The sequence below is a fragment of the Lineus longissimus genome, chromosome 9, assembly GCF_910592395.1.
Source record: "Lineus longissimus chromosome 9, tnLinLong1.2, whole genome shotgun sequence".
Classification (NCBI taxonomy): Eukaryota; Metazoa; Nemertea; class Pilidiophora; order Heteronemertea; family Lineidae; genus Lineus; species Lineus longissimus.
In genome coordinates this window covers 3,671,491-3,697,787 of record NC_088316.1, presented here as the reverse complement: position 1 = coordinate 3,697,787, position 26,297 = coordinate 3,671,491, and the positions used below count along the sequence as shown (strand labels likewise).

The window sequence follows — 26,297 nt, the reverse complement described above, 5'->3', positions numbered from 1 at the left end:
TAACTTACCCAAAAGAAACCTAATTTCTAGCGTGCTAGCTGTAGAAGATAACAATCAACTATATTTCAACGAATCTTTGAGTCGGATTACCCAAAATGTATGTCGGAATAAGACAAATTTTGACAGAAAAATTACCAATAGTATACTACTTAGGCGTGCTAGTAATAGTATAGCACTACAGTCTACAGTACTATACATGTACACTACAGTACATCACTACATGTCATATGTGGAATCATGCATTCATTGAGAGTGACAGTCTTCCACATACAACCTACAGCCAAGTTAGTGTGCGGCATAGGCCAAGTCCATGACCATGTTGAACGGATTCAGTTACAGTAGTTCTATCTCCTGTGCCATCGTGGTGTACCGGTTTCATATGTACTGTACTGGTCCCAGTAGGCCTAGGCCTACCCATTAATCCAATTTACATTCATATTTCGACGAACTTGATAGACAATTTCCACCGTCCATGTCAAAGTGATGTTTTGGGCGCTGAACATCCAGGAAATGAATGCTGATTACCACATAAAATCCCGATAGATCATACGCATTTAAATCCGGAGGCATCGAAAACACTGTTCAATAACTAATTGAAATATAATTTTTAATTGTTGTAAAAATGAGTCCTTTTCTATGTTTCAGACCGGTTACAAAGTTTACTCAGAACGCTCGGGACACTCTAGAATGTCTGATGGTAAGAATGGTTGTCGTTGTACAGCATGGGTGACGATGACCGCTTCTCAAAAGCAGAGTTGGCCAGCTCGGAATCAGGTGGTGAGTACATTCAGAATAGGGTTGATGTAACGCAACACATTGGCTACAGTTTTGTGATATTGCACATTAGCGAGAGGAAATTACCTCACTTCCCCTGACATCATCTTAAATATTGCCAAGAGCAATTTGATTTTCAATTTGAAATACGGAGTTGCGAGTTGAACGTCAGCTAGGGCATTCTTTTTTTGAAATAATATGGGGCGATTTTAAGTAGGAGGAAACTGGAGTCCCCGGAGGAAACCTACGCTGTCAAAGATAGTCACCCTCTCTAGCAAATGAGTGTACCAGCCTGGTACATTTATGCTCATACCAACTGATACCTGTTATATTTTCAGGTTGCCTCCACCGAGGCAGTGAAATAAAAAAAGGACATAATGAATCTCCAAGGTGGGCACATGGGCCTGGTTTGAAAGCCGGCCATAATAGATGGAGAAGTAACATTGATCAACCTCGTGATAGAACTGTCTCATTTGAAGTGCCTTCACATCGTATTGGCAGCAGTGCTACCCAAAGACTTGACAGTGCAGCTAACCATAAAGAAGATGGACATGGACGTGAAATTGTCAGGGATGGCTTATTGGGTGTCGTTTGCACTGATCATGGGGATAATGCTGATCAAGACTGTTTTATTGTTGCTCCTAGTGTTATAGCCTGCAGTGCTGACAAGACTGAGGCAAAATATGATTCATCTTCATTGCACAATATTCCTGCATGTGGTAGTCTTTCCACGAAACATTTTGACGGTGACATTGGCGATAATGTTGGCCAACTTATGCCCAGCCAACCGGACAACATCCCAATTGACCTAAGCAGTATCATTACATGTGGCAACAGGGTGAAAAGTATGGAGATTGCCCATACCGCCAGAGACAACTGCGCCAAACAGTCGGTCAAATTCAATGAACAAGTATCAAGTGGTGACGACAGCATTGACGCTACCAGCGAGGTGAATATTTTTGGAGACAAACGGATAAACGATTCACCTCGTTGGGTCGTTTTAGATTCGTACTCTCCGTCCAAGTCCGAGGAGAGTTGTGGTGACTTGTTCCATAATGAACTGAGAAATACTCATCTTCTTCTTAATGGAGACTCTCTCACTCCAAGTGAAAATGATTTGAATCTTTCTGGGGATTCGAATCCTGAGGCTGCTGAGAAAATGGCTACTCCTACTGTGCATAAGAGTGCTGCAGTTTTAGTTGATCATGTTGCAGTTATAAGATGTAGCGAAGATCGAATCGCCGAACGTCATCCCGCTCAGTTTGGCCCCGAACGGACTTCGACTAACAGTGAATTGCCTATGGATATAGATGATAGTTATCAACTGAAGCACCGACAACTAACCAAGAAGGAGAGGATGAAACATGTAGGAGAGGAAGGTAAGATTTGGTATAGTAATTCCTTTAGACTCGAGGGGAGAAGAATATTTAGAAGGATGTTAAGGAAAGCAGTACACGCTGTATTGGGATCGTTTTCTTGTCCCGGTTATGAAATCGGCAGTGTTGTCCCCGTGAGATTCGTAATTGTCAGTCGGGGTTTGAAGTACCGGTACTCTTTGAGACAATGTGCGACCCGTTCCAGCAAAACCAGTCACATGTCGCTCTGAGCTTGGCAGGTTGAAATGACTGTTTCTTCATTTCACTATCGTCTGCCTTTTGTGATTCAATCTGATGACATCAATTTCTTCTATTATCTTCTGGTGTCATCTAGGCTCATCTTATGTGCGACATGCGACTGATTTTGCTAGAACGGGTCACATGTATTGAACCAATAGTGAATTGAAGGCTCATTTCCTAAATTTCTAAACTGCAAATTGAGAAGTTGGGCTGGTGGATGCTTGTACATTTTAGACAACAGCTCTCTCTTCTTACACAAAAAATTGTCAGGAAATGTGGAAATGTCCTGCTTATTTCGTTTATGACCATTAGATTTTATTTTGATTACTTTAGACTTGACCTAAACCTGGTGGGCACTGTTTAGGATGACCCGGACAGGCTTAAACATGTACTGTAGGGAATTGGGATCGAATTGAGTTTTGGGCAGACTATGGTCCTCTTATTTGAAGAGCACTAGTGTCTGCTCAGGTTCCATTTAGCATTGGTATCTGTTCACTTCTGTTGTTCAGAGAAGAGATTGCTTTGTTTATAAGTTTCTTTTCACGTCTTTCCTTTCTTCATTCCAGACCAGCCTTCAGATAAAATTTTAGGAGAAAGCCATATCCCGGTGCCCCAAAATGTCCCACGTCTATCCAGTCTCAAGAGTCAAAATCTTCTAGAATCTCATAACGATCTTCCAACGGCTCTACCTCACGAACTCCAGGTAACGCAACAGCACAATTTACAATCAATCTGTACCCATGAGCTGTTGACCCCAAGTGAAGAACTACGTACCAGTGACTGTGATCTAGATCGTCCATTTTGCCAAGACGCTTCTTCGTCTTGTGATACCAGCAGTGATAGCAGTATCTTGCCTACGTTTTTTGACATAAGTGAGCCTGCTGATACGTATTCGAGTACCAAGGCCAATGAGACAGTGCCTGAGTTTGAGGAATTGGGGGCGGATATCTCCAAGGATATACAAGATCAAGGCGTTATAACCAATCAGGTCATTTCCAATTCAAAACTCTGTGATTCGTTTTTAAAGGCTAAGTATAAGTGTGTTCAGGTTAATTCTCATGCTGGCAGCAACATCCAGTTGTCTGATTTAGCACCTTCTTCGGAAACAATGGTTGTGTCTTGCAGTATTAGTCCTGTGTGTTCGACTGATAATCAGTCCGCTACTCAGAGTCCAGGTAAAAATGTTGGTTTCAATCAAAGTGCACTTTTGGGCAATTCAACGTTGCCACTTGTGGGGGTTGTGGAGAATTCTTTGCGAGAGAGTGAAAATGGCGACAAGACGAAAGAGCAGTTACCTAGTCCTTCTAAACTAGTCATAAGGAGTGAGAGTATGGATACCGTGCGTAAACTAGTCGGCAAACCAGTCAAAGATCATCCTACGACAAATTTACAGTTGCCAGTGGATACTTCAGAAAAGGAAAGCTCGGGTTCTGAAATTGCTTCAGGGAAAACTGGAAGTGTGCAGCAAAGTTCTAGTGCAGTTGTATCCTCATCACTGCCTGGTTCCAATGATAAATCTGGTCAGCCGACCAAGGCTAAGGTTTCATTTGATAACTTTAGATTGTCAGCGTATCAGAGAGTTCATAAGTTGATGCTGTCTAAGGTAGCAAAAGTAGCTCCGGAACCAAGATCGAGAAAGAAGACCGGAAATGGAACGCAAATCCAGGAAAAAACTGTCATCAGTGAAAAAGTGCAAATAAAGATTGAGGTTAGTGAACAATGTGAGCAAACGAGTGCATTTGATGAAAAAGCCCAGCAAAGGACTGAAATTGAAATGGGTGATAACGTGCAGAAAATGGTTAATGTTGTTGATAAAGTCAAGGAAAGATATCAAGTTGTCCAGAAAGCTCAGAATGTTGGTGTAGTCAGTGAGCAATCTCGGAGAAAGATATCATTAGGTGAGGAAACCCAGAAATGGACTGAAGTTGATGAGAAAACGACCTTACATGGTGATATAGGAGTTGTGCAGGTGAAAACGGAAGTCTGTGATGAATTTCTGGAAGAGATTGAAATTGGTGAAGACATTCAGGAAAAGACTGCAATTGATGACAAATTGCCGAAAAAGTCTGAAATCTGTGAAGAAGTTCAGAAAAACCCTCAAGCTGGTGAGAACATGCAGGAAGAGAGTGAAGTCGGTGGCAACATGCAGAAAAAGATTGATGATGTTGACATATCGCAGGAAAATATGAACACTTTCGCCTCTAAGCTGGCCGAATCTCCTCAAAATAATGCTCATTCTGAGTCAGCCGAGGTCGTGAATGGACCTGAGGTTCTGTTTGAAGAAACCCTGGAAGTTGTTGATGAAGCTTTGGAGAATGCTAATGTGGAAAACGGAGAGAATATCGACACTGAAGACTCTGAATTTGCATTTGTCACACCACAGAAGAGACCGCATGATAGCGCTAGCGAAGAAATTAGTCCTAGCTCCATCCCGTGTATTTTTTGCGTTGGTGCGCGTTATGGTAGTGCGTGGTTACTCCAGAACCACATCGAGGATGAGCACCCTGATAAAGACAAGGAGTTGATTGGGGAGTTTATTCACGAGGCATTTAAACTCGGTAGGAAATCACGCAAGAAGGTGAAACACGATGGCAAAACTACCTCGGGAAATTCTCCCCTATCAAGAGGAGGTGGCAATGCTACTAATAGATCTGTGGATGCATCTTCGAATGTGGCAAAGCAATCTCCTAAAGGGAAGTCGTCAAAGCTTGCTGACGAACAAGGTCATAAGAAATCGGTTCAAGCGGACTCTGCAAGTGATGGTTTGAAAGAAATGTCGAGCAGTGAGGTCAACTTGGCAGATTGTGCGGTCGTCCTAAATCGAATTGATTTGCCCTCTCCGTCCAGTGAGTCAAACCAAAGTACTATTATTTATTATGATACACCTGAAGAAACACTGTTGTCTTTGGGGGAAGATACCCCTAGTCCTGTTACTTGTATATTTTGCAGGGGTCATAGTTACAGGAACCCTTGGATGCTCGACTACCACATTGTGGAAGAACATAGTGATGTGCCTAAAGTGCGAGTGTTTGGATTTACCTCTGTGGCTTTTGCTAGACTCTGTAAAAAGGGGCGTAAGCCAGTGAAATATGTTGAGGATGATACATCCATGACGTCTGAGAATGATGACGAAGAGGAGGCTGAGGAATCGGATGATTGGATCTCAGACGGTGGGCAGACTTTAGAATCGGAGGGTGACGTGTCATCAGAAGATTCAAAAGAACAAACTGTTGAATCGGATGATAACCAGTCATTGAGGAATTTTCTAGTTCCGGATGCGGGTGTTATGGTGTTGCCAGATCGTGCTTATGAGCAGACGTCGGACATTGATGAGCAAACAACAGATTCTGATGAGCAGACGACAGAGACCGATGAGCAGACGACAGAGGCAGATGAGCAGATGGAAGAGGCAGATATTTCAGAGTCTAATGATGCAGAGTTGTTGGGCAATTTTAGGAGAGATTCCTCAAAGAAAGCCTGCAGAAATAAGTCGCACAGAAAAGGCTCCGAGTGCCAAAGGAAGGAATTGTCTGCTGCCAGGGAACACTTTGAAGAAGCGTCAAACAAATCTGAAACAAGGCATGTGGCAAGGGATAGTAGGAAGTGTTCAGGTGCTGTCAGAAAGCCATGTTCCCACAGACCTGACTCGGGCAGGTTTCAAAGTAAGAGGCGTACTAGAGAAGTGAATATGGATGCAAGTCTACCTCTTATTCCTCTTAAGATGAGAAAGTCGACAGGCGACAAAAGCGGATGTTCAGGTAGTGTAGTTCAGAAAAGAAATATGACAGGAGGAGTCGACTTGGCTGCCAAAGCTGTTGAGACACCTCCAGTGCGTTGCAAGAAAAGGGCCCGAAGAACCAACTCGAATCCTCTCATTGCTTCTAGGAACCAGAATGCTTCGTCAACATTGAGACGAGTCAGAAGTGCTAGTTTCTCAGGGAATACCTCTGAATCCAGGTTTGTCATGAGCAAAGATGACGAAAGTTCTGACGACAGTGGAACAAGTGGGCCTACTCCCAGTCCAACATCTAGAATTCCTGACAGACTTTCTTTGCCAGGAAAACTGACAGTTCCGTACAAACTAAGAGGAAGGTCTAAAAGTTTTGAGGAAGAAACTGCTTCTAGCGAAAATAATAGAACTTGCAATGTCAGTGGTAGGCCTACGTCAAGTCAACAAGCCAGAGTTTTCAGCAGATTTGCTTCCATGCGAGAAAAACGTTCAAATCCGTCCAAGAGGAGACGAAGGACAAGAAGCTGTGAGCAGAAAGCATTGACATCTCAGCAGATTGAAAGGTTAAAACATCATCTTGTTGTGAGGCAGACGTCAATTAAAGAAGCTCAGCCAGTGGTGCATGGCGAAGATGCTGACTTGGTGACGTCTGCCAAGAAGGCTGACCTTGCGTCACCTGGAGGCAGTGAAGAAGAAGGGTTTTTGGTACTGTCCGAAGAAGCTGAGCTTGTAGCACCAATAGAAACATCTGAACTGGCGGCACCAGTTGAAGAGGCTGACCTGCTGGCACCTACCGAAGAAGGTGATTCCATTGCTGATGAAGAAACCAAGCTCTCTGAGGAAGAAGCTTTTCTGCTGGTTCGTGTCGTAGAAGCAGTGGGAACTGTTGATGAGGCAGTTGGATTAGCAGCGTTGAAAGAAATGGAGGGGTCTGTACAAGATGCTGAACCGATGTCACCTGTTGAAGAATCTGATCTCAAGGCACCTTCTGATGGAGCTGTGCGAGTTGCATTTTGCAAAGACGCTGAGCCAGTGGCACCTTCTAAAGAACATGAAGAAGACGTGGCAGGGACACAAGCAGAAAAGGAGGCATCGGAAAAAACCAAGGAAAAGCTAAGTTCGTCGGATACCAGTGATAAGGCTGTTGACAAGTCTGATGAGTCAAAATCATCAAATGGTGTACAGCACAAAGCCACTGTTCAACCTCATATTAAGGATGACCCGGGCTTTTTGGAACAGTTACTGAAATCAAGTACTTCTCCTGGGAAACCTAGTACTTCTCCCAGAAAACCTAGTACTTCTCCCAGGAAACCTAGTACTTCTCCCAGAAAACCTAGTACTTCTCCAAGAAAACCTAGTACTTCTCCAAGAAAACCTAGTACTTCTCCAAGAAAACCTAGTACTTCTCCAAGAAAACCTAGTACTTCTCCAAGAAAACCTAGTACTTCTCCAAAAAAACCTAGTACTTCTCCAAGAAAATTTAGTACTTCTCTGCGGAAAACCTTGCAGAAAAGGAGAAGAAGTGCAGAAACTTTTTACAGTAGTTGTCATGAACGTCTGCTTGCGATGTGTAGTATTGAAACAGTGGCTGAACTGATTGAAAGAGATATCGCAAACAAGAGGAAAAGCGGAGAAGTAACAGAAATCCATGTGAGGAAAAACAACTCTGAGGCAATAGAAACTTTGCCGAGGGTTCAGGAGACGTCTGCTCTGGATAAAATGATTTCGTCTGCTACGACACTTCCAACTGCCTTACAAGATACTCGGATTGTAGTTTTGAAGGAAACAAGTCCGGTCAAAGAAGTTTCATCAGTTCAGTCAAAGCTTAACTTGAGCCGTCTAATTGCATCAGCGGACTGTTCTGTAGCAGTTGTTCCGAAAGAAAATGCTGACATGGATACCAGGAATGTTTTGCCAAAGATGGTGTCTTCCGGTCAGATGACACCGACTTCAACAAGAAAAGTTCCAGCCGCAGCAGGTGACTCTGTCAACCGAACAGCTTCAGTAGACATCTCTGATATCCAGGAACAAGACGCTAGCCTTTTCTCTAACCGTGCGAATTCGTGGAATGAAAGTGAGATTCGTGGCTCAGGGAGAAGTTCTTCAGCAGATTACGTTCCAGTTGGTATCAGGAGGGAAAATTCTGACCTTTCAACATGCAGTGCAAATTCTGGCAAAGAAAATGAGATACCTGGGGAATCATTGGAAAACTTTTCAAAAACTACAGCAAAGGATGCACTTGACACAATGACGTCTAGTACAGTGAGAGATAAAAACTGTAAGGAAAGTTTTACAAGGATAGTTTTTGACAGACAAAATGATGATGACAGATCTTGTCAGGCAAATGAAATTGCTGACTTTATCAGAAAAGTGCCCCCTGGTGTCCAGAATAGAAGAACTAGTAATGCATCGGATGGCAGTGACAATGCACGCATATCAAGTGTGGCAAATGGAATTGCTGACTTCATCAGAAAGACGCCCTCTGGTGTCCGGGATAGAAGAACGAGTGACACGTCAGATAGCAGTGACAATGCACGCACATCAAGTGTGGCAGATGGAATTGCTGACTTCATCAGAAAGACGCCCTCTGGTGTCCGGGATAGAAGAATGAGTAACACATCAGATGGCAGTGACAATGCACACACATCAAGTGTGGCAAATGGTATTGCTGACTTCATCAGAAAGACGCCCCCTGGTGTCCAGAATAGAAGAACTAGTAACACATCAGATGGCAGTGACATTGCAAGCTCATCAAGTGTGGCAGATGGAATTGCTGACTTCATCAGAAAGACACCCCCTGGTGTCCAGAATAGAAGAACTAGTAACACATCAGATGGCAGTGACATTGCACACACATCAAGTGTGGCAAATGGTATTGCTGACTTCATCAGAAAGACGCCCCCTGGTGTCCGGGATAGAAGAACGAGTAACACATCAGATAGCAGTGACAATGCACGCACATCAAGTGTGGCAAATGGAATTGCTGACTTCATCAGAAAGACGTCCTCTGGTGTCCGGGATAGAAGAACTAGTAATGCATCGGATGGCAGTGACAATGCACGCACATCAAGTGTGGCAGATGGATTTGCTGACTTCATCAGAAGGACACCCTCTGGTGTCCGGGATAGAAGAACTAGTAATGCATCGGATGGCAGTGACAATGCACACATATCAAGTGTGGCAAATGGAATTGCTGACTTCATCAGAAAGACGCCCTCTGGTGTCCGGGATAGACGAATGAGTAGCGCCTCAGATGGTGGTGGCGATGGCATGAAAAGTAGTTCAGGCAACAGTGTCATTCCTATAAAAGGCCTACCAAATGGAAAAGCAGACAGCGTCAGCAAAGTTGGATTGGTGGAACCTAGAGCTAATACATGTAGCAATAACGGCATTCCAACTGAAAGTGCGGTTCCGAGGAAACTAGATGGTGAAGCAAAAACTGTTGGGAAAGCCGGATTAGAGCAATCTGGAGGTACTGTTTTAGGAAGTATATCAAATGGAAGTAAAGATACCATACAAGTCAAATCAAATGGACTGCAGGACACTGTAAGCAAAACAGGATTGGTGTCACCCAAAGCTTGTAGCAAGACCGGCGCAGTGTTGCCCAAAGCTGGTAGTAAGACAGGCACAGTGTTGCCAAAAGCTGGTAGCAAGACAAGCACAGTGTTGCCAAAAGCTGGTAGTAAGACAGGCACAGTGTTGCCCAAAGCTGGTAGCAAGACAGGCACATCGTCACCCAAAGCTGGTAGCAAAGCAGGCACATCGTCACCCAAAGCTGGTAGCAAAGCAGGCACAGTGTTACCTAAAGCTGGTAGCAAGACAGGCGCAGTGTTGCCAAAATCTGGTAGTAAAGCAGGTGCAGTGTTACCTAAAGCTGGTAGCAAAGCAGGCGCAGTGTTACTTAAAGCTGGTAGCAAAGCAGACGCAAAAGCAGGCGCAGTGTCACCCAACACTGGTAGCAATGCCGCCACATCTAGTAAAAGTCCAATGCCAAAATCAGAAGGACTTAAAAGTGCTGAAAGGACAAGCGGCACCTCCAAGACTCAGAAGGAAAGCTTAACCAAAATGGTCTTCAGCGAACTAAAAGATGATGCTAGTTTTTGTCAGGCCATTGAATTTGCTGGGTTTTTGAGAAAAAAGCCCTCTGGTGTCGGAAACAAGAGATTCAGCGGTACCAGTAATGCTTCTGATGGAACTGTAACAAGTGGCAATTTAAGCAGATCGAGTCAAAGTACTGCCCAAGTAAATCTAGACAGGAAAGGCACCAGTGTCGGCACTGGTCGGGCTAATGCCACCGACAAAATTGAATTAGAATCGCCTGGAACTGGTAGCAATAAACTTGCAATAAGTAAAAGTACCAGTCAGAAAACCACACCTAGCAAATCAAATAGATCGCCAAATTGTGTGAGCAAGGTTGGATTGGTGTCTTCTGATGTAGGTATCAACGCAAGCTTATCGAGTCCTAAAAGTGATGCGTTGGCACAGTCTGCTGGACCGAAAAACACAAGCAGCAAGACTGTATTGGTAACGTCCAAAGCTGGTCGTGCTAAACACATATCAGGTAAAAGTCCTGCATCAAGAAAATCAGAAAGTCGGGAGGACGCAGGCAGCAGAATCGGATTGGTATTGTCGAACGCTGGTAACACTGAGAACATATCAAGTAATAGATGGATATCAGGAAACCAAGATGCTGAGAACAAATCAAGAAACAGAATGATATCAGGAAACCAAGATGCTGAGAACATATCAAGTGATAGAAGGATATCAGGAAACCAAGATGCTGAGAACATATCAAGTAATAGAAGGATATCAGGAAACCAAGATGCTGAGAACAAATCAAGTAACAGAATGATATCCAGAAACCAAGATGCTAGGATTGTAGTTTCGAGAGCAACTGATCCAGTTATCGGTGTCTCACCACTTGAGTCAAAGTTGGATGAGTTTAGAAAGGATAGTGATGCCCCATTGTTTGAAAATGGGGAAAATATTGACCGCGTTCGTTTTTCTTCGTTGGGCGAACGATCAGGTTCTGAAGATGACCAACTCAGATCTTTTCCTCACAGAACTGGGGATAGCAATTCATGCAAGGCCTCGAATGCTAAGGAGCAGAGAGTTCAGACTTCCCCTGGGAAATCAAATGCTGATTCTGATTCCAAAGGAGGGTCGTCTTGTTCTGTTAAAAAGGTAGATGCTCAACTGGTGGTTGTTTTGAGAAGGTTGAGCCCAAAAGTTATTGAAAAGTTGCAAGTTAGAATGAAGTCGCGGTCTGTGGAGAGGAGACAAGAGAAGGAAGATGGAGATGGTCCGGAGATGAAGGGCTGTTCACCGCATCGCAATGGAGCACAAAATGATGATCGTAATCGAAAGTTGTCGGTGTCTTCATTACAAGATGGTGATAAAGATTGCAGAAAGGAAAATGCAAGCTCTGCAAGTGGTGGCCAGGTGTCTGATAAAAGCCCTAAAAAGAGTTGTTCTACTGAATGTGGCCAAATGTCTTCAAAAGGAAAAAACCCTGTAAAGTGTAATGCAGGAAATGAGTCAGATCAGTCCTCTAAAAGTCTGTTGGACATGAGGAGTGGTGATGTTATTTCATCTGAACACATCGGGAAATCTGGACATGGTTCAAGTCGGAAATCATTGACAGAGAAATCGGATGTGTCTTTGAAAGATGTTAGACCTACAGGAGTAGGTTCATCTCCAAAGTCTTCCAAGTCCTCTTATGAGAAATATTCTGCTGCTAAGCCTGGTGGATCTTCAAACAAAAAGTCGTCAGTTGCTAAGCCTGGTTTGTCCTCTGATGAGATGTCTTCTGCTGCAAAGCCTGTCAGGTCTTCCAATGAAAAGTCATCCACTGCTCAGACGAGTTTGCCCTCAGATGAGAAGTCTTCTGCCACTAGTACTAATAGGTGCTTAGATAAGATGTCTGTTGCCGCAAAGCATAGCGGGTCTTCAAATGAAAAGTCTGCTGCTGAGATGAGTTTGTCCTCAGATGAGAAGTCTGCTACTGCTAAATTTAATAGGTCACAAAATGAGAAATATTCTGGCACTAAACCTGCCAGGGGGTCCTCAAATGGGAAAGCTTCCATTGTTGGACCGAGCAGGTCCTTGAAAGACCAGAGTCTCGTATTGAAGACCAAGATTATGAAAACAGCACTCCAGCCACCGGCTCTGAAGGAATCAGGTGGCTTTATGGAAGCCTTGGAATCGGAGGTAGCTCTTTCTGTGCGGAAGAAGAAATTTACAAAGACGAGGAGGATTGATGGGGACAGCATAGTGGTAGCATCGGATCAGCGGGGCAGTGGAACACGTCAAACTTGTAAACGTCCCAGCGCTGGGTCTTACAGTAGGCTTACAAAGTGTAGTCAGAGTGATGTCAAAGGCTCAGAAAGTTCCGGGAGTCGCGTATCGACGGGGAGAGAGGACAGGTTTAGGCATGTTACTCCTCGAAGTGAGGAGAGAACTGATTCTATGATGAAGAGAGATTCAAAGGTGCATCCGGCCATCGCCAAGAATAAGGATGAAAAGGTTTCCAAGGCGACAGTTTTGAGTGGTGCATCAGATTTTTTTGAAGAGGATAGGACACTTGATTGCCGAGAAATCATGCAGTTACCAGTTGTTGGAAATGAGGAAAACATTTCAGACGAAAGTTCCAGTTCTGATGAATCACTGCCAGTAGGACTAAAATCTTTTGGAGGAAGGCTTGATGATGCTGGGAAGGTATCTGATGGTAGGGATAAGCAACCTCTTCCAGCAGTTGGAGGAAGACTTGATGATGCTGAGAAGGTATCTGAGGGCAGGGAGGAGCGACCTCTTCCAGCAGTTGGAGAAAGACTTGATGATGCTGAGAAGGTATTTGATGGCAGGGAGGAGCAACCTCTTCTAGCAGTTGGGAAAGATGAAGGTGAAGCTTCATGCTGTGAGAATGAAATGATTCCTGGAAGCCGAGTTGAAAAAGAACCAAGTTCCGACAATCGTAATACCTTGGATGCCAGAGAGGAGGCCTCTGGCAATTCTGTCTCTGTTGGGAGAAATGACATCTCTGCAGAAAGCCTCGCACAGATCCGGAACGGTGGACGTATCAACTCTGCCAGCAATTCATCTAATGGAGAGGAGGAATGCGATATTCAAGAGCTCATCCAAATCATCGGCATTATCAAACGGAGGAGCGGTTCGCATGAAAGCAGCAACTCAGGCACTGATGGGGATGATGAAGAGTCTGTCCTTTCAGGTGCCGAGGGTGTTGGACAAAATTTAAATCGACCTGTTTCATTGAAAGATAGTCTCCGTAGCACTGAGAAATGGGTTGAGAGCACTCCGATCGAAAACGACGACATCCCGGATTACAATGCTGGTGTTTATAGTGGGAGCTCTTTTGAAGTTCCTGATGAAGAGGGAATTATATGGAGTAGTGTTTCGGATCAGGAAGATGTGGATAGTGACACGCCTGAGAAGAATTCTGATGTCCCTGATTATGAGAACGGTATTTATAGTGGGAGTTCGTATGAAGATCTCAGCGTGGAAGAAAGCATCTGGAGTATTTCTAGTACGAGTAAAAGCACATCTGACCAGGAAGTATCGGAAAATGATTGTGGTGAGGTTGAAAAAGTGACTGCAGGGATGAGCGACTCGGCATCAGAACTGATTGCTTCTGTTACTCAAAATGAGAGGGGTAGCCCTGATGTCTCAAACTTCAGTGAACAGCGGGGTAGCCATAGTAATTCACGTAGGAGATTGTCTTCTTCAGGTGAAGACTCAACATTTGAGGGAAAAGAAACAGTTGTCCCTACATGTAGTTACAATGAACAGCTGGGTAGCCATGATAATTCAAGTAGGAGATTGTCTTCTTCAGGGAAAGACTCAGTTTTTGAGGGAAAAGAAACGATTGTCATCACCAGGGATGCAAAAACAAGAAGTCGGACGTCTGAAGCTAACTCTGAATCTGGTTCAGAAGGCCACACTTCCCAAACCCAAGAAAGCTTTGGCCCCACCCAAAAGAAAACAGTTGCCATCTCCAATGATGATAAAGAACGTGATGATGGCAGTCAGACATCTTCAGAAGATGAGACGGGATCTGAATATGAAGCCGGTAGTCATCTTGGGAGGGGGATCCCGTCCTATGTTCAATGTGATGAAAATGCCATCTTGAGTGGAAGTTCCTATGAGGTGGATGGATCGGTTTTTTCTCTCCGATTTTCAGATGTTTCTTCAATTGAGGGTGATTCTGATGGGGAAGGGAAAACGAAAGAGGCTGAATCTGACTGGAATGAAGACACAGATAATGAGACGGCATCCGATAGGGATAGGTCATCTAATGAGAGTGCGATGAATAAGGACATTGATGAAAATGACTTTGATAAAACTCATGAGGACGAATCTGATAAGGTCTGTGAATCTGACAACAACGCAGATGCAGATAGCAATGCTGACTCTGATGCCATCATGGGAAGCAATATTGAATCAGAGGCTGTGGATAGCAATGCTGAATCTGAGGCTGTCGACAGCAATGCTGAATCTGAGGCTGTGGAAAGCAATGTTGAATCCGAGGCTGTGGATAGCAATGCTGAATCTGAGGCTGTCGACAGCAATGCTGAATCTGAGGCTTTGGAAAGCAATGTTGAATCCGAGGCTGTGAATAGAAGTGCTGAATCAGAGGCCGTGGAAAGCAATGCTGAATCTGAAGCTGTGGAGGACCAAAATACAGAAACTGAATCTCATAAAGATGTTGACAGTGATTCATCATCTTCTGCATCGGAAAAAGGAGTCACCAGATCATCTCCGAAGGAGACAGGTTATTCAACGGTGACCCCTGTGAAAATCGCCCAGAATGAAATTGTTCCAAGTTTTCAATGCCCTGATTGTCCGAAGATCTTTAAACGACAGCACGACCTGAATGTACACAGGATTGGCCACTCCGATGTGTTCAACTTTCAGTGCGAGATATGTTTTGCAAGATTCAGGCATAAGAAACACTATGATTCACACAAGACCACACACGAGGAAGGAACCAAAGAGTGTCGATTTCAGTGCACAATTTGTCCAAGAAAATATCCGTCAAGAAGTCGACTCAATGCGCATTTTAAAAGACATACAAATGAGTGGCTTCATGAGTGTTGTCTTTGTCTTAAAAGGTATAAGGTGGCAGAGGATCTCATGAGGCATATGAAGATACATCGACCACCGACAATCGAATGCGATATTTGTCAGAAGAGATTTTATTATCGACGCACTGCAATGCTTCACCGCGCTACGCATAGCCCGGAGTCGAATAGCGTTAAATGTGATGTGTGCGATAAGATTTGTGCCTTGCGTTCTTTAGACAATCATATGCTGCTGCACGAGGAGAAGAAATATCAGTGTGAAATATGTAATCGGAAATTCCTTCTTTTTATTGGTTATAAAACTCATATGGAGCGCCACATAAAAAAACTCGAGAAGGACAGGAAGAGTGAATCTGACAATGATGAAGGTACTGACAGTGAGGTCAAATCTGATAAGGATAATGACAATGACTCATCATCTTCAGAATCAGAAATGGAGTCATCTCAGAATGAGAATGTCTGTACGAATCTCACTCCTGTGAAAATGGTGGTTAATGAATTTGGGGCGAGTTTGAAGAAAATTGAAAAACTACAGTTCGATGAACAAGATGAGAAGAAAGATGATGGTGAAGACGCTCAGAGTGAATCCCATGGGAAAGATTTTGACTCGCACGGGAAAGATGGAGACTCGCATGGGAAAGATTGTGACTCACATCGGAAAGATTGTGACTCGCATGGGAAAGATTGTGACTCACATCGGAACAATTGTGACTCGCATCGGAAACATGGTGACTCACATAGGAAAGGTTGTGACTCGCATCAGAAAGATAGTGACTCACATCGAAACGATTGTGACACTACATGTTTGTCAAATATCAAGGTTGAAAAAGGAACTAATAGTAGTCAGAGTGGTGTCTTGGAAAACAGAAATGAGGGCTCACGAGAAACAAAATGGGACTGGCCAACTAAAAGCTCGCAAAGGAAAGATCATGATTTGGTAAAGCATGAAAGTGGTAGAGCCTCGCATGCCGGTGACTGCCAAAAGGTAGAAGGGTGGTGTGGAGGTGGCGATGAGTTAGAAAAAGGGCGGCATGATCCGCAAGTGAAAGTAGAAACATTGAACAGCTCGCAGGGGAATCAACTCAGCTCACATGTCAACAAGAATGGAATCAATGCAAGATTTCAATGCCCTGATTGTCCAAAGGTATTTAAACGACAGTATGAGTTGAAGGTTCATAGGATTGGCCACTCAAACGTGCTCAATTTTCAATGCGAAATATGTTTTTCAAGATTCAAGCATAAAAAACATTACGATGCGCACAGGACCACACACGAGGAAAACTTTAAAGAGCTTCGATTTCAGTGCACAATTTGTAGTAGAAAGTTTGCGTCCAATAGTCAGCTCAAGACTCATATTGAACGTCATAAAACAGATCGACCACACGAGTGTGGTCTTTGTAAAAAGACATACAAGGTTGAAGTGGATTTAAAAAAGCATATGACCACACATGGGCCTCCGACTATTGAGTGTGATGTCTGCCATAAAAGATTTCACGACCGGCGTAATGCGATAATTCATCGCAGAACACACAGTCCGGCGTCGAATAGCGTGCAGTGTCGTGTTTGTAACAAGATTTGTAAATCGGATTCGAGTCTGAAGTCTCATATGCTTCTTCATGAGGAGGAAAAACATCACTGTAAAATCTGCGATAAAAAATTCCGTCACATCGGTAGTTTTAATATTCACATGGAGCGCCATAAAGGAAAACCCAGATATGAGTGTGAAGTATGTCAAAAGCGCTTTTACGAGAGTTGCGTATTACAGAATCATCTTCTGGTTCATGAGAACAAGAGGCTGTTTCAGTGCAAGGAGTGTAGCAAACGGTTTAATACGAGAAATGGTCTGAGACATCATTGTGAATACCACGCCGCGCCTAAGTATACCTGCGAGACCTGCGGGATGAAATTTTCACAGAGAGTGGCTTTGAAGCAACACGTGGCAGTGAAGCACTCAGACGCTAAAACTTTCACTTGTGAAAAGTGTCCGAAACAGTTTGTCGGGTTGAAAAATTATCATGCGCATTTACGGATGGAACATGGTAGTGGGGAGACTTTCGCTTGTGAGGCATGCGATAAGGTTTATGTCACAAAGAGCTCCTTGGCAAGTCATTTACGGGAAGTGCATCGGACAGAGAATTTTAAGTGCAAAATATGCTCGAAGGAGTTTTCCAGTAGAAGTGGTCTGAATGGTCACAAGGCAACTCAGCACAGTTCAGGGAAGGAGCGTTTCGAATGTGAAATGTGTCCGAAGGTGTTCAAGACCAAAGGTCATCTCGACACGCACAGACGTAGCCATATTGACCCCAATGATCGGTTACTGAAATGTGAAAAATGCGACAAGCGATTTCACATTCTGAGTGATGTTAGAAGGCACATGGAAACTCATAAGCGTAGACCGTTTGATTGCAAGAATTGCGGAGCTTTGTACCGGACGGAAGAGGCTCTCAGGAAGCATATGTTGACACATAACAAGGGCAAGCACAAGTGCGGACGGTGTAATCAGGTTCTCCTTACGAAAGAACGCCTTGATAAACACATGCTGTTCAGCTCGTGTGCTAAAACGTACATTTGTCCCCATTGTAATAAGGAATTTGCGCGAGGTCAGTCTCTTAAAATTCACATCCGTAGCCATACCAAGGTCGAGCAGAATCCGTGCAAGCATTGCGGGCAACAGTTCAATCAGAAGGGCGACTTGGTGAAGCATTTGTTTCGTGCGCATAACGAATCTGAGGGTCCTGTTTGTACGCTGTGTAGAAAGAGCTTTAAGAATGTGCATAATTATGAGCTTCACATGAAAAAAATCCACCCGGATGGCAGGAGGAGATTCCGATGCGACCAGTGCGAGGAGAGCTTTTGTCTCCAGATTCAGTTGGATCGCCACCTGACAAAACACACTGGAAAGTCACTCTTCGAGTGCGAGATATGCCACAAGGGCTTTAATCATAAGCGTGTATTGATGCTACATATACGTTGCCACACCGGCGAACATCCGTACAGCTGTCCGGTGTGTCAGAGACCGTATAAGGACAAGTGCAAGATGATGACGCACGTGCGGGTGGTGCATTCTGAGGACAGGCCGCACGAGTGCAAAATTTGCTCAAATCGGTTTAAAACCAATGCGGCTTTGAAAAGCCACGAAAAAGTCCATTCAGATGAACGCAATTATGCGTGCGAACTATGCGATGCGACCTTCAAAGGCTATTCGACCTTGAAAAGTCACATGTTGATACACACGGGCGAGAAAAAGTACGAATGTGAAATTTGTGGGAAACGGTTTGCTCATTCGACCTCGCGGACGGCCCACATGCGTGTCCATGACGGATTACGGCCATACCCTTGTGAAAATTGTGGGTCAGCGTTTACACAGAGGAGCCACCTTCGAACCCACATAAAGAATAGAAGCTGCTTCAAAGACTGACATTCCAGTTCATTTTGTCGCCATTTTCACCTGCGGTGGGCTCCGTTGGTCAAAGCTATAGTCGTAGTTCCACCTATCATAAAACTCCGTGTTTTTTCAAGACCCGTGTCTTCGCCGTGTGTCAAAAAACCCGGGGCGCACTTACACCTATCAGTGGTGTTAGATAATGGTTAATAGCCCCGGCGACAAGTGCGCTGTAGGTAGGGAGCTCTCCTGTGTTTCTTTTCCGTTGGAGGGGAATTTCGCATGCGCAATACCGAGGCAACTACACCGCGCCATCTGTCGCCGGATCGTAGAACTTGCAATTGCCGTGTCTATTCAGATTCCACCTATCAAAAAACCCGTGTTGAACACGGGTCTAAATTAGCCCCTGATTAGCCCCATCGAGCTCGATGGGGCTAATAGACACGGGGATTTGACACACGGGTCTATTTAGACACGACAATTCATAGGTGTAAGCGCAAAAGACACAGGGATATGATAGGTGGAAGTACGACTTTTGTCATGACGTCTGCTGGAGGAGCCATATTTAAACTAATCGTACAGAAACGAAGTGCCTTTTTTGAGACCAACCGATCAGGGATTTTCACTCTCACAAAAGATATGAGCGATACAACTTGGGATATTGCCAGTAAAATGGTCAATATTACATTGCAGTTTTCGGAATGTTCTATTTGATCATACTCAGAAATGTAGATCTTGTGGCCATGCGATTTATGCGATCAGTATTCCATGGCAGTGTTGGGAATGTTCTACATCTTACTCCAAGATAGGTTTTGCGGCCGTGCAATTTGATTAATGTTCAATATTCATCACAGTATTACAATAACTTTGTACTATATTTACAAGCTTGTACATACACACTGTACAAAGTTATGAATTTTTTTGACTTTTGTATTTTTGCAAGTTGACTTTGTATCAAAACTTTATATCACCAGCAATTGGTGGTTTGTAGATAGTTTTAACATATTGATCATTCTATGCAAAATTGTTGTTGGAAATTTCCCTCCTGTAGTATTAGCTGAAATTATATGTTCACATATCAAAATTCTCTGGGAAAAATTCCAACATGGTTCAGCTGTGCTGTCATGTATATGAATTTTTAGAAAACTATGTATTTTACATGTTGAAGATCTAAAAAGTGCTTCTGTGCATGCCTTGTGTGCATTGACGCGATGTTTATTGCTCGTGCTGCGATGAAAGTCACTTCATGACTGCAGTGCACTTGACTTTCTTGAGCAGCGGGGTTCAATTGGCCATCTTCGGGTGACTCATATGCACAGTAAGGGTATGGGGTCATGTTAGATTCAGCACTGAATATATTCATTGTACAAGGGTGAGTAGTTTTGACGTACATGTACTGTGAGATGTGAGAGACCCTTATTGGCGACTTTGTATAACTTTATCTTGCCTACCTAGCAACTGTCTATAGTGTCCCTTTAACATGAGCAGAACATGACAATCTGATAGGATTTTCAACTGCCTGTGTTGCAATTTTTGTTATCAGATAATCATTTATTTTTATTCAAAATAGTATTGAGTTGTATTTTTTAGCTCAGCTGAAAAGCTGAGCTATTCATATGAGTAAATGGTAGAATGAGTGTCCGTCTGTCTGTCTGTCTGTCTGTCTGTCTGTCTGTCTGTCTGTCTGTCTGTCCGTTAAACAGGCACGTTTCAAAACTATGGCGGATAGGCGATAGATTTTCCCTCTGAGGCGTTGAGACCCTTCAGGACTCCTGAATAGACCAAATGTGGGTCCGGCAGGATGAGCGGTTTGGCCACTAGGTGGCACCAAGCGAAATTTTCCAAAAACTTTTCCAGCAGCTGATTTCTCAGTTGGGGATCATGAATCAAATCTAGTTTTATAGAGCAAAGCTTTCTCTTTCATTATCAATAGGCGTAGTTCATGAATTTCTCACCAGGTGGTGTTACTGGCGCAATTTAGTGAGCACCCCCAAGAAGAGCATTTTAAATTTCGCGCGAGTTATCCCACGTCCAATCACACATGCAGCGAACGTCACGTCTCGAGTCTGCGCAGTTCAGACGTAAGGAGACCATGCTATGGAATAGATCGCGTTCTGTCAATTCAGAGGTAAGTTCTCATTAAATTCACAATTTCATAGGCGATAATATTTGGCTGCTTGTGTTATTGCATGTTGATGACATTAGGGAAGGCTTGGATTGTTTAATTGGATGTGATTAATTTGAAATAGTTCGTCGACGATCGTTGAAAAACGATCTGCGAAATGCAGCTTGGTTGGTGTGAGAAACGATGTCAAAGTCCGGCTTTAAATCATGGATTTCTCAACAAATAACTCTTGTCACATAGCAGAACTAATGTGAATAAACAAGACAATAATAAACATCGTTCTGATATCATCGGGTAAGGTTGCCAATGTACATAAACAGTGTAATTGAGGATCGACGCCAGCGATTTGAAATGTCAACAAACAGTAAATGCGATATGATACACACTGACACTTGCACACTGTACATAGCACAATGCTTCAAACGGGGCCGATTCATCACTCTTATCACAATGTATTCCCAATCATATCAATGAACTTCCTTGATCATTCGGCCCTAGCGCCTTATCAGTTGTTGTTGGCCTTGTATTTGATATAAAACTTGGCTAGCTTACCTATTCTATCAAAATTAAAATGTTATCTCCTCATCATGTTTTGCAGGACAGGAATGATCTGCAGCTGCATTTGAACATTATTTGGTGACTACATCTCAAAGATGACCAAGAGAGAGGATCGAGCTATGACTTTGCACATCCCATCGACTTCGGTGTTCACCAGTGCAATCATCAGAAGAGCCAGGCAATTCTAGTATTCAAGTATTTCATTCTGTAATACTTACCTCAAAATTTACTAAATAAAGAAAACCGCATGTGGCAGTTGGTTAAAAAAATCAAGTCTATCTGTTTAAAGTTTTTACTTGCTATCATTATTATCAACATTTCAATGGTGGCATTCTGCTAAGGTTTGTTAAGAGTTTCACTTGACTTAAGCAGGGTGTACACTAGTAAAATATTAGCAACATTTTACCAACATTTTACCAACATTTTACCAACATTTTACCAACATTTTACCAACATTTTACCAACATTTTACCAACATTTTACCAACATTTTTACAACAATTTTGCAACAAGCCCTTCAAGGCCCTGTGTTCACTAGCAACAAAATTGCAACAAATTAGCAACATTTTTACAACATGTTGGTAAATTGTTGCAAACTTTTTAGTGGGAACAAAGGGAAATAGGTATTTTGGAGGGAAAATGGATGATTCCAAGGAGAGAAGATGTGTTTTGAGTGCTTCTGCAGCAATTTTAGCTGTCATTGTTGAGAGACGGAAGAGGCGGCGAAATAACCAAAGAGAATATGGACCAGGCCCTGGATCAAAATGAGGGTGGATGATGGGGCATACCACTGCCTGTTAAGGCCGCGTATCCATAGGGTATGCCCTTGTGTAGTGTGGCGTTATGGCGTAACAGCCTTGTGACCTGGCACTATGCCCTGAGTCTCCATTGGATATTCCTTTTTGGTCATGTAGGCCTTTGTAGTCCTCATTTCGCAGCGGTCAATCGCGTTTATCCGCACGCTGTCATTATTTCAGAAGACAATTTCTTATGAATATTGAAAATGAAAATACAAGTAACTTGTATTTTCACTTGCAACATCAAATTGACATGTACATGTATATAAAACCTGACTTTTAAGCAACAAATTACAGGTTCTGATAATCATCAGTTTCGGGATCCCAGAGTAGTTCCCGTTGATGAACCTCTTGAATTAATTTCGCCTCAGACATTGCTTCCGTGTTGTTCACTCGCAAAAGAATGGACATGTTCAATCCCAATATGGGCCTATATTCCCAATCCACAGTGCATATATGCCCGCAATGTGACACGGCATAACCTATGGGAACGATCAATAACACCAACGAAGGTTCATTGTCCGTGTGGCACGCCAGGCGGTAAAAAGGGAATGTTGTGCAGGGCACGGAACAGCCTATGGATACGCAGCCTAAAGGAGTTGCGGCTGACTGACAAGCCGTCACACAAAAACTTCTAGAAAAGGTTTCATCACCCTACGAAGCAAGACACTCACTTGAGAGTTGCTATACCTGCTTCTTGTTCAAGTCACATGAACTCCGGTAGATCACATGACGCAAATCCTATTTCTGATTGGCTGAAGAGTTTGCAACATTTTTACAACATGCAACAAAGAATTGCATTGCATTTAATTTGCAACAATTTTACAACATGTTGTAAGACGCGTTTTGCTCTGTACACACTACGCAACATTTTTGCAACATTTGTTGCAACTGGAAATGTAAAAATGTTGCTAATATTTTACTAGTGTACACAGGCCTTTAGGCAATAATAGAGTTGGGTAGAGCATTTTGTTAATGTTACCCTTTTAGTTAGGGAAACTGGTGCCTTCTGCATTAGGTGGACCCCACTTACTCATCTGTCAGACCGGCCTCACACGTCGGCAGTAGAGTTTAAGGTCCAGTCTGCGAGATTTACCCATTTCTACCCAGCCAAAAGCGGGTGATTGGGCTAGTCTCTCCATGTGATTCAATTCGCATGGATTCTTGTGTCCCGGTGCTGAAAGGATCCCTCCACAAGGGCAGACTACATCCGGTGGCACTGAAGTATGGAAGAAAGACAGAAGACGACCAATTTGCGAAAAGGATCATCATCATCATCATCATGGTAACAGCTGAGGTTGAATCATGTTGCTGTGTGTAGAATTGATGGTCCAATATAGGTTAGGTTATCTGTTTGCGCACACATTGCAAGGGTGGAGCTTGCTTGAAGTAGATTGCGCCAGTCTACCGTAATTCACTGTTACACATCCAGAAGCTAATATCCTTAGGCTTTGAATCCTTAGTTTAGTAGAGTTTGACGAGTAATGTAATATATACGAACAACGCAGCAACAACTCAGCTGAGCGCCAGGCCCTTGGGCCTCTTGTTATGAGATACAGTGGAACCTCTGTTAGCGGACATCTCTCTATTAAGGACAACCTCTCTATTAAGGACACTAGTTTTGGTCCCACATTGGTTGTTTCCATTCAATTTGACCTCTCTAATCAGGACACCTCTCTATTAAGGACAGCACTTGTCAGTCCCGAGGGTGTCCTTAATAGAGAGGTTCTATGAGATATTTTCAATGAGTATTAGCTGTGCAATTATTGCTGGGGCATTAGCCCTTTACATTCTTGAGTGATGATTACATTGGCAGTAGTTTTGAAGATCCATTTCATGGCTTTTGCTAAAACCGTCTCAATTGGCCGTCTAGTCACTGATATCAAAAACTGGTTTTTGTACAGTAGAACCTCTCTTAGTGGACACCTCTCTATTAAGGACAACCTCTCTATTAAGGACACCAGTTTTGGTCCCAAACTGGTTGTTTCCATTCAATTTGACCTCTCTAATCAGGACACCTCTCTATTAAGGACATCACTTGTCAGTCCCAAGGGTGTCCTTAATAGAGAGGTTCTACTGTAGTTCGAGGAATGGGCCTATAAGGCCGAAGTTACATAGACCTCATTCGTTCATTTCCCAGGACTCATTTGCCCCTTTTGCTTTCTTTCCCCTGTGAATGCACGGCCTTGTGGCGTGCATTCACCGAGGAATGAAAGAAAAACCCGGAAAGTGACTCGTGGTAAAATGAACGAATGAGGTCTATGTAACTTCGGCCTAACACTGCACTGCAGGTCTTTGTGCTATTAAAAGATTCTCTACAGGAAATGCGTCTGCGCACAACTGAAAAGGGAGTGAAGATGGACGCAGCACTTCAGGTCTGTCCAAATATCAGGCACATGACAGGTGGACAGACGCCTTAATGATAAAATACTCTGATGTTAATACTGTGATTCAGATACTGCTCCACTTTTTGGTAATTCTGCTGGTGGTCTATGTTGTTTGGTGTAATCATTATTGTTCTTTCTAATGTGCATTATTACTGTAAATCTTTGTTACATTGGCAGCTCAATCATGTAAATAGGTTAAGCTATGAGTGGTGACCATGGGATGAATAAATCATTATTTTTGTTGTTAATATTGTTATTCTGTTATATTTTTTTCATAACTACATTTATATTACATTTTACAATAGCACAAATAATCATGATAGAGATAGTATTGTTCATGATGTTGGATACACTCACAAGGCAGTGGCAGCATTCTAGTCTTCCCTCACTGACTCTGTCATCTCTATAGACTTAAAGCACTACTTTGGAGTGTAGGTGCTGGGCAGTATGGAAGTTGAGATCAGTGACTTTATCACGGATACTTATACGAATACGGATCGAAATGTACACCAAGTTTGTCCATTTTCAACAGAATTTTATCAATATAGGCATAAGGATCAGTAAATAGTTGCTGTTTCAGCCTCCCTAGTTTACTTTAAAGTGAACTTGTCCCTCTATTTTGGTTGTGACTTTGTTTCCAGTTTGAGATGTTTATGGTTTTCCTACTGGATATATGCTACTCTGGCATTACTTCTACTCATAACATGATTCATCTGAAGTGGTCTTATCCTGCATTCTGGTTGTGACTTTGTTCTCAGCTCGAAGGACTGATTAGGGATGAAAAATTATTGGAATTGGAGTTACTATTACTCATAACATGATTCATCTGAAGTGATCTTATCCTGCATTCTGGTTGTGACTTTGTCCTCAGCTCGAAGGACTGATTAGGGATGAAAAATTATTGGAATTGGAGTTACTATTACTCATAACATGATTCATCTGAAGTGGTCTTATCCTGCATTCTGGTTGTGACTTTGTCCTCGAAGGACTGATTAGGGATGAAGCATTATTGGAATTGGAGTTACTATTACTTATAACATGATTCATCTGAAGTGGTCTTATCCTGCATTCTGGTTGTGACTTTGTCCTCGAAGGACTGATTAGGGATGAAAAATTATTGGAATTGGAGTTACTATTACTCATAACATGATTCATCTGAAGTGGTCTTATCCTGCATTCTGGTTGTGACTTTGTCCTCGAAGGACTGATTAGGGATGAACAATTATTGGAATTGGAGTTACTATTACTCATAACATGATTCATCTGAAATGGTCTTATCCTGCATTCTGGTTGTGACTTTGTCCTCAGCTCAAAGGACTGATTTTGGATGAATAATTATCATGGAATTGGAATTGGAGTTACTATTTATTACCAAGAATAACACGGTTTAATCTGAAGTGGTCTTATCCTGCATTCTGGTTGTGACTTTGTCCTCAGCTCAAAGGACTGATTTTGGATGAATAATTATCATGGAATTGGAATTGGAGTTACTATTTATTACCAAGAATAACATGGTTTAATCTGAAGTGGTCTTATCCTGCATTCTGGTTGTGACTTTGTCCCTAGCTCAAATGACTGGTTTTGGATGAATAATTATCATGGAATTGGAATTGGATTTACTATTTATTACAATGATTAACATGGTTTAATCTGAAGTGGTCTTATCCTGCATTCTGGTTGTGACTTTGTCCTCAGCTCAAATGACTGGTTTTGGATGAATAATTATCATGGAATTGGAATTGGATTTACTATTTATTACAATGATTAACATGGTTTAATCTGAAGTGGTCTTATCCTGCATTCTGGTTGTGACTTTGTCCTCAGCTCAAAT

General features: G+C 42.9%; 1 protein-coding gene across 1 annotated transcript; it reads left to right on the top strand.

Moving 5' to 3' along the window:
• Positions 1-1,465: 1,465 nt before the first annotated feature.
• Positions 1,466-24,680, top strand: LOC135493538 (uncharacterized). The gene is made up of 3 exons (XM_064780938.1): positions 1,466-2,153; positions 2,957-20,728; positions 21,324-24,680. Exons 1-2 carry the CDS (start codon positions 1,550-1,552, stop codon positions 18,634-18,636), a joined length of 16,284 nt encoding a protein of 5,427 aa, XP_064637008.1. The 5' UTR covers positions 1,466-1,549; the 3' UTR covers positions 18,637-20,728; positions 21,324-24,680.
• The last annotated feature ends 1,617 nt before the right edge of the window (positions 24,681-26,297 follow it).